Source organism: Papaver somniferum, unplaced genomic scaffold (genome assembly GCF_003573695.1).
Source record: "Papaver somniferum cultivar HN1 unplaced genomic scaffold, ASM357369v1 unplaced-scaffold_21, whole genome shotgun sequence".
NCBI lineage: Eukaryota > Viridiplantae > Streptophyta > Magnoliopsida > Ranunculales > Papaveraceae > Papaver > Papaver somniferum.
In genome coordinates, this window is record NW_020631041.1 from 6,188,283 (window position 1) to 6,197,616 (window position 9,334).

The 9,334-nt window shown below is 36.3% G+C and overlaps 1 protein-coding gene across 1 annotated transcript; it reads right to left on the minus strand.

Moving 5' to 3' along the window:
- Positions 1-2,708: 2,708 nt before the first annotated feature.
- LOC113339348 (MYB-like transcription factor ETC3) lies at positions 2,709-4,001 on the minus strand. Its single transcript, XM_026584635.1, has 3 exons — positions 3,798-4,001; positions 3,307-3,394; positions 2,709-2,988 (listed from the first exon to the last, which is right to left on the minus strand). The coding sequence occupies exons 1-3, from the start codon at positions 3,850-3,852 to the stop codon at positions 2,829-2,831; spliced, it is 303 nt and encodes a 100-aa protein (XP_026440420.1). The 5' UTR covers positions 3,853-4,001; the 3' UTR covers positions 2,709-2,828.
- Between the last annotated feature and the right edge of the window lie 5,333 nt (positions 4,002-9,334).

Here is a 9,334-nt window from a genome sequence, read left to right on the forward strand (position 1 = left end):
TATAAAATGTTTAAGTCCTATAAGAAGTCATCTATATTGTTTTTTTTCACTAAAATTTTAACTAACACACATCCATTGGATCATCCGCACCCAATCCGTTCATCTGTGCATCTATTGGATGCAAATCCGCTGGATGTTGGATTGGATGCGGGTGCCAAATTTGAAATCCGTAGTGAATTGGATTGGATGCGGATGACGTGAAAATCGGTCCATACGGCCCATACTCACACCTAACTGGTAGACCAGTAGTGCTAGACAGGGTACATATTTCATTTGAAAGAAAACCTCTGATAAATGTTTCATGATGGCGCTCTAGGCTGAAATGTCTAGCCTTAGAACAAATGAGATTATGCAACACCCAGGTGACCATCAGAAGTCTGACTTAACAAGACAAAAACAGAGTTACAGAGGAATCCTGATTTTGAGTATACCTAAATCTTTCTAGGCATGCAAAACAATAGTCCATCTTGGGTGACCTTATAAAGGATACCCTATGGGTAGTTCAATTACCTATATACCCTTAATACAAAAATCTAAAATCAGTTTTCTAAAAAATCAAAATCAGTTTCCCTTAACATCTCTTCTTCTTCCTCCTCCTCTAGCCGAACTCTTCCCCCTCCTGCGAAAAAAATTCATCATCGTGATTAATTGTCGATTCGTAAAAATTTGATCATCGATTAAACTCAACCACATAATGACTCGTACAAAGAAAAGCAGGGACTAGGCAAACCAAACCGTCTTCTAATCCATCAATTGAAGAAGAAGAACCAATTGAAGATGAAGGTGTAGAAACTGAAAATCAACCACCAATTGAACTAGAAATTGAACCAACTGCATCTCCAACTCCGGAAATGAGGATAAGAAAGTAAGTTTTACAAACCCAATTTCCTATTTGATGTTTTTCATCGATTAAATGACGGTTACAGTGTTGGGTTCTGCTCAAAATTGAGTTGCGTTTTTAGCCGAACTGTTCTTCACAAAAGCTTCCTGTAAGTGTATATGAACAGTTCGACATGAAATTTCAAGCCGAACCTAGTCACAGATAGAGATGATAGGGGTTCGGCGTATTCGATAATCATAATATGTGCCGAACCTAGCACATTTACGAGGTTCGGCTATTACGATATTCTCAATATGTGCCGAACCAATAACAATATTTTAACCCAAAAAATAATAAATTGATGTTCGGCTCATACGATTTTCGAAATATAAGCCGAACCAGTAACTATTTTTTTTTTCCGGGCTATTCAGGATGTTGTTTGGCTTACTATGAAACTTTCATATAAGCCGAACTAGTGTCTAGCAAAAGGATTGGAATTGAAAATTATAGGTTCGGCGCATGCAGTAAACAGATTCAGTGAGCCGAACCGTTCATCAATTGGTAGTTCGGCTCATAGATGTGAGCCAAACCTCAACTTGTTTCGCCAAACCATGATCCAAAAAATCATCTAAACAACCTTTATAATTATGAAAATTATCTTAATCACTAAACAAAATATTTAATCACTAATCAATATTACTAACACTAATACGTAAAGGGCAGATTTTCCGTTAAATTTTTTGGGTTAAGGAGTAATCTAATTTTGCTATTTCATAATCTTTTTTTGTCTTTATGCAGTATGCTTAGTAAGATTTCAGTATGTCCAAAATCAGGGTTCTTACAGAGGAGACTGCCTCTACGATTGGGCCTAATTGAGTAGTTAATGGCCCAATAACGTTTTCAACCCAAATTTGTGAGAAGTAAGATCAAGCCTATGAAACGCGTTACCTTGTCGAGGTTTAATATCCGACAATAGAAAACTCGGAAACATTATGGAAAATTTATTACTCCACATGAATGGAAATTTGAGCGCAAGATGTCGGCTGTTGCCACTTTACAGTCCAAATTTTTCGCACAAGACTCCTATATAACAGACTTTACATATGAAAATGATCAACCATTCTGGGGTACCGTAGTGATAGACAGATATAAAAGAACACCACCACAAAGCCATTTTTATTTTATTTCGAAAGTAATGAAGAACTTTTTTTTTTTAGAAAAAAATGAGTCCCACCTGAATACCCCAGCCTCCAAGACTCATGAAGAAACCCAACTTAGAGTCAGTTTTGGACAGGCCTTTTTTCTCTCTGTTCGTGATTCATTAGTGGTTGGGGGTATGTTGGGTCTCGCTGAAACGGTGTTAACTGATCAATTGGACGAAGATTTGGACTACACATTCTGATTCACCGGCAGTACTTTCAAAATTTGAAATGTCCCACCAGTCAAACACTATTACTAGGAAAATCTGCGTCAAAAAATGAGAATTTCTCGAGCCAACATTCAGCAAAGTAGCCTTTTAGCATAGAGAGCGGGGCAGTGTGTTTCTTTCTTTCCTTTTTATGGTTGTTGTCGAAGGGATTTATTCACCATCTACCTTTCTGTTCGGTACATTTGACTGTTGACCCAAAAGTAGCTTCCCTTTATTTTGCTTTTTAGAGAAAATATTGAATGTTTTGAAAGGTGAGGAACAACCATTGTGCTAATTGTCTCTAAAAATAGCTTTTCATGAATAGTATCGATTTGCCATTCAAAGCCTAACAATTTGCGAATCAAAATTAAACATGCGGGATTAACAAGACCAGTAAGTAACACCTAGTAGTGCAAAAAATAGCGGAAAAATAGTGCAAAGAAATAAATATACGATAAAATCCATTGATTTGTAGCTAAGTAGGTAATGTTCATCATGATCCATCAAGAACAATGGAGTCAAGAAAAAAAAACACAAAAATATTTCTCCAAGCCCCGCCGAGTACACTAGAAAATGTTTGATCTGACATAAAGTTTATTATCATCTGGATGATTTTTTCTTGCTGCCGCTACTACCACTCCCTTTATTTCTTCTTCCGGATGTTGTTGGTGCTGCGAATCCTTCAGTATGTTTCATTATCCAAAACCTCTCTATTTCTTGCGGTGTTCGTCCCGGTATTCTACCCGCAATTAGTTCCCACCTGAGATGCATTGATAATCATATATTAATTAGTACTATCAACTAATTGATGTGCATGAGATTCACAGCTGTAATGAATGAAGAACGATAGTTGAGTGTATGAGCTGCTGTACGTATCCACGTGCTGTCTGTCCCTTTTGGACATTGACAGTGTAGTCGGACAGTCTCATCATGATAAAAATGGACATGTTTGTTTGAATTCCAAAGTTCGTCAGGTAGATGCCCTCCAAAATGCATGGAAAAGTGGGTGACAAACCTAGCTAACAGTCATCTAAGTAGTAGAACTGCATGAGAAATGAATAGCATGATGATTTATTACCTGTCGCCAACGAGTTTATGCATACGATAGATAAGATCTTCTTCTTGTTCGCTCATGGTAACGACTTCCCATTCGATACTACTCACCTCTGCAAGCACATATACACCAAATATAGATTCAGTAATCAGTCCAAATAAGAAGAACATTAGAACCTATTTCTTTGATGAGATATATATATATATATTTTTAACAGAATCGATGTAAGTGAGGCTCTGCATAATTAGCAGTTTGTTCTACACATGTAGTGCTAGAACAGTCCCTGGGTTCTACTGTTTCTCTATTGTAATATAACTTTTTTCTTTTTCGAAATAAACAATTATTAAATATAAGCCCCATAAACCAGTATGGCCGGTAGAATCTCTTGACATGCTTAGAAGTGGATAAATAAATATTAAATTAATACAGAGAGACAACTTCCCATTATGGAGACAGTATTATTGCAAATGGAAAACAGTATCATCATGAACTTATAATTAAGAAAACATCAGTACCTTCGGATTCATAGTTTGCAGTAGCCTTTGGTTGTTTTCGTCTACGTCTATCCATTCTCTTTAATTTAAAATATATCCGAAGAAGAAAAAGAAGAATTTATACGAAAGTAGATTGTTCAAGAGTTTAAGAATAGATTACTAGAAGACTGCTCAGTGGAGCACTAGAACAATATAATGGAAGAGAAGACTCGGATGATGGTAATGAGAGTGGCTTTTGCAGAGAGAGCCGAGAGATTTAAACCTTTGAGGTTGAGTATGAGGAAGGATTCCAGCTCTGCTAAAAACAAGAAAATAAACCGATGAAGATTGGAACGATAGGTGCGACCAAACTACCAGAGTGATTTTGTTGACGAGTAGTTAGTCTTGTTCGTCATTCAATGCATGCACAAGTAGTGTGTACGTCATATTAATCTAGCCAGATATTGTCACTATCTCTCGTACCATCAAACAAACGTGGTAGTAGTTTGATTTAGAGTGCTAACACACGGTGCACTAGTTGGTAGCAGCAAAGCACGACTTTAAGCGGCCAGGGGGTTATTTTTCTATATTACGCCTTTAAATCCCTTAAATCCCCCAAGAAGAACTCCCCCAAGATATCCAGAATAGGAAATTTTGTAGATAGCTCGTGGTTGTACACACCTCGGTTGGGAACCATTTTTGCAATAGTGGAACATAAGATGGCAATCCCCCATTAATACATGACAAGGATGGGTGCAGCTGCTTACATGCAGGCAAGATAATATGGTACCTGAACCCTGATCTGAATTATGAGTGGTGGGGATGACATCCAGCTTTCTTGTGTGGACAGGACAGTCATATAAGTGCTGTAACTAGATTTGGGAGGTGGTGGTGCATCTATTATTTTTGTATCCGTGGGGTAGACTTAAATTCACTACTTACACACAAGATGCCAAATATATTTCAATGCTACTCTCACTTTCCAAAACTTGTGGTTGCTAGCTACCAGCAAGATCTCTCTTTTGAATACTTTTTCCATGCGTTCATCCTTTTCTTTGAATGCTTTTTCCTTACCCCATGAAATATGACTAGGAAAAAAATCTAAAAATGTAAAGTTCTTTTCTTTTTAGATAATTATCTATTCTGAAAGCTCGACAAGACATTTTCGTTTCCTAGAAATACCAAGCATCTTCCTTAGACATCGAAATGAACTTTTGTGACCAAGTTTGATGTGTTTGCATGCTTTGCTGGTAGGTAACCCATATTATCTCAAAAGTTTAGGCCGAAAGTTGGAACATGCAGATGATCTAAGATGTGTATGTTGAACAACCAGAAGGTTTTGAAGTAAAAGGACAAGAGCATAAGGTTTATAAGTTATCAAAAGCTCTATATGGCCTAAGACAAGCTCCTCGAACCTGGAATACAAAGTTAGATCAAATCTTAAGAGAAATCAGATTTGTTAAGTGCTCTAAAGAAACATCAGTATACAGAAGAGAAGAAAAGGGAACGCCTCTTGTGACTGCAGTCTACGTAGATGATCTATTTTTGACTGGCAACTCCCTTAAAGTTTGAGATGTCAGACCTCGGAAAACTCACTTATTACCTTGGCATAGAAGTCCATCAAGGAGTAGATCGGATTCAGATTAAACAAGAAGCTTGTGCAAGGAAAATTCTGAAAGAAGCAGGACTTGAAACTTGTAATCCAACGAAGATGCCAATGGAGTTTGGACTTAAAGTTTCAAAGGCACAAGAAGAAGCAGAGATTGATCCAACAAGTTATAGAAGAAATGTTGGATGCCTTAGATACTTATTACACACAAGACCAGATTTGGCTTTCTCTGTGGGAGTAGCAAGTCGTTATATGCAGAGTCCACACAGGTCTCATGGTGATGTAAAAAGCAGATATTAAGATATCTAAGAGGAACAATCAGCTGTGGATTGAAGTATGGTCGAGGAGGATCAAAAGGAATTGTTGGGTATAGTGACAGCAGTCATAATATTGACCAAGATGATGGAAAAGGTATAACTGGTCATATATTTTATCTAGGAGAAGCACCTATTACATGGTGTTCACAGAAGCAAGACACTGTTGCCCTCTCATCCTGTGAAGCTGAGTTTATGGCTGAAACATAAGCAGCTAAACAATCAATATGGCTTCAAGAACAGTTGGGTGAAATCAAAGGAAGAGAACCTGAAAAAGTTCTCATCAAGATTGATAATAAGTCTGCAATTGCACTCACTAAAAATCCAGTGTTTCATGGGAAGACGAAACACATTCACAAAAGGTATCATTTCATACGATAATGTATCGAGAAGGAGATCATCAACGTTGAACACATACCAGGAACTGAGCAGAAAGAAGATATATTGACAAAGGAATTAGCTCGGATCAAGTTTGAAGAAGTGAGACAACTGATTGGAGTACAAGATATGTCACGTGTAAGGTTGAAGCTTAACGGGGAGAATGTTGGATTAACTTCAACATAGAAGTCACTAACAAGCTGGCTAGGACAAGATTAGGAAATCGATGTAATCCTAAGGGAATTAGAAGTCATCTAGTTCTAAGAAAAGGAAAGACATGTAATAAGGTAATAGGACTAGGAAAAGGAATTCATAGTTCTATATGTATATGATCACCAAAGTTATGGTTGATCATACGAGCAAGATTAGAGCTTGTGTTTAGTTTTGAGAGATTTTCTAAACCTCAATAAAGAGAGTTGTCTTTATATAAGCTAAGTTTCATCTTGCAGTTGTCATTAGTCATGATGTTATCTTATATAAATATTAATATAAATACCTCAAAGTAATTTTAAGATGGAACAAGAACAAAATATATATATATATATATATGTCAAATCAGAGATTAAGTTACTATTGTTTATCCTAGACTCCTCCTGGTTAGTTCCTTTTGAGAATGATCTAATATTAAGAGGATGACAGAGTTGATATTGTGTTCTAGGGTGTTTTAATGGGTATTCTAATAATTAAAGACCTATAGTTAGATTTCTCTTCTTCTTTTTCAGGTTTTGTTTTTTCAAACATACATGATTAGTAACAATGATAGAACATTAGAACCTCTTGCACGTGGCTGTGACTTGGCAGCATTATTAAACGATCTCGAATACCATATTAAATGTCTGAACCCCAACATAAAACTAATTAATAATATTAAACGGAGGGGCCGTATGGATGCTGGAATTCTTATCAACGATGGACTATTATCGATGTCAAACTCTAGTTTTAGCTTTTTATCCATGTCGGTAGAACTGGGAGGCTACATTATTTGGCGAAAATACTGAAGTCGTTGAATCACCAACCGACCTCTCTATGTGATAGCACAGATTTCTCTGCGTCGGATGATTGGGATGAATATCTTCGTCAAGTGGTTGGACGCAGAGGACTTGATTCAACTTTTACTTTAAGTATTTGCTTAATCTACAACTTGAAGTTGGATGACCATACGAGTTAACCTGATATTACTTGATTTCGTTATGTTACATTCCTTCGATAAATATTGCACTTCAATAATCCATGTCTTAAATTCCGCAATTACATCTAACAGTCTTAACGAACGTGAAGCAAATATTGTTAGTTTATCAAGGTCTAGCTAGCTAATATACTTTACTGTTTTAATATGAAAACAGATACCAAAAAAAAATAGAAATGAGTATCCGACATTTGACTAAAACTGAAGACTAGCTTGATCTCAGTAATAATAATGCATGTACTTGTAATGAAAGGTAGCTGAGGATATATGTTTATAGATGAGAGGCCTCTTTATAGATTGATATACATGGTATACTGAATCTGACATTCTATGTATGTGCTGCTTGCCAACACAAAAGAAAATATTTAATAGTTTTAGTTTGGTTTGAGAAGTAGCTAGTTTTCTTTGTTGTACGATGGGGTTGGACTGTTAGATAATATTGGCATCACGATGGCAGTTATGCAAGTACATGCTGTTGGTAGTTATGTCGTTTCCGACCGGGGAAAAGAAGAAGATTTAGATTTGGGAACGTATAATGGCATGTTGGGTATGTTTTCGACATAATTGAAGAAGATATATCATGTCGACAGTTGACTGGATACCTTCTGTGAGCCTTTTATAATCTCCCTATGGGTCCGTATATCGGATCCGGACTATGTACAGTTCTGCCCGGTGTGCATTCTTGGGCGCCGGCAGTTAGTCACTGGACGTTTGGCACCCTAACGAGACACCTAAATTATCAATTTTTGTCTGGCTACGGAAATTTTATGGGCATTCGAACACTAAGCTTCGCGTAACTGGCAATGTGGTGTCGCGCGGCCTGGCTTTTGCTCGATTCACTCCCTTACTTCCGTAAGTGGTAAGTTATCCACTTAACGTTTAGAGTAGATATATCCTTACCCATACATCTTTCTAAGTTACCCTTAATGATTTAGGAGCTACCTATTAGCGTTGGGAGTTGGATATTTGGGTTGGTAAATAGAGAAAGTTTAAATTTTTGTTACGGAAACCTCAAACTGTTTTAACCTGGCATTTTTAGGGGCTACCCCAAAGAAATTATAGAGGAGAGTAATAAGATAAAAATGGGTCACTCAAACTTAAAATGAAGCTACTCCTTATTTCCTGTTTTTCATAATGGTCAAATTACCCTTAACCATTGGTAGTCAATATTGTAATCGGACGTTAATATATTGAGTCGGGAGAAATTTGTTATATAGAAGAAAATTATTTTAGTTTCTGAGTTTTAAGGTTTTAGAGTAGAAGAAGAAAAGAAAAGAAGAAAAGCGAGAGAAACCCATGTCGTCCCTGCCTTTGCCCTTGACTATAAATATGTATTATGAGTCTATATTCTTTTGTTCCAATCACAATCGGTAGTTTCGTGATGTTCATTATCTACCGGTCATGACAACCGCCCGAAATCTAATTTTCTTAAAACTAATGGAATTTTGATCTTCTCTATTTTCATAATCGGCAGATAAGTGATGTTCGTTATCTTCCGATTGTGATGGTCTTCCCAAATCTAATTTTCCCAAAAGTAATGGAATTTTGAATTTCTCTATTTTCACAATCGTTAAATAAATGATGTTCATTATCTACCGATTGTGATAGTCGCCCCAAATTTAATTTTCTCAAAATTAAAGGAACTTTGGATTTCTCTATTTTCAGAGTCGGTAGATAAGTGATGTTCATTATCTACCGATTGTGATAGTCGCCCCAAATTTAATTTTCTCAAAATTAAAGGAACTTTGGATTTCTCTATTTTCAGAGTCGGTAGATAAGTGATGTTCATTATCTACCGATTGTGATAGTCGCCCCAAATATAATTTTCTCAAAACTAAAGGAATTTTGAATTTCTCTACTTTCATAATCGGTAGATAAGTGATGTTCATTATGTACCGATTGTGATAATCGCCCCAACCCCAAATATAATTTTCTCAAAACTAATGGAATTTTGAATTTCTTTATTTTCAAAATCGGTAAATAAGTGATGTTCATTATGACATTATCTACCGATTGTGATAGTCGCTCCAAATATAATTTTCTCAAAATTAATAGAATTTTGAATTTCTCTATTTTCACAATCGGTAAATAA

Coding starts and splice junctions, on each gene's coding strand:
- LOC113339348 (XM_026584635.1), bottom strand. CDS start 3,852: ATGGATAGACGTAGACGAAAACAACCAAAGGCTACTGCAAACTATGAA. Junction 3,395..3,797: donor TGCAAACTATGAATCCGAAG/GTACTGATGTTT, acceptor ATGTGCTTGCAG/AGGTGAGTAGTATCGAATGG. Junction 2,989..3,306: donor CATAAACTCGTTGGCGACAG/GTAATAAATCAT, acceptor AATGCATCTCAG/GTGGGAACTAATTGCGGGTA.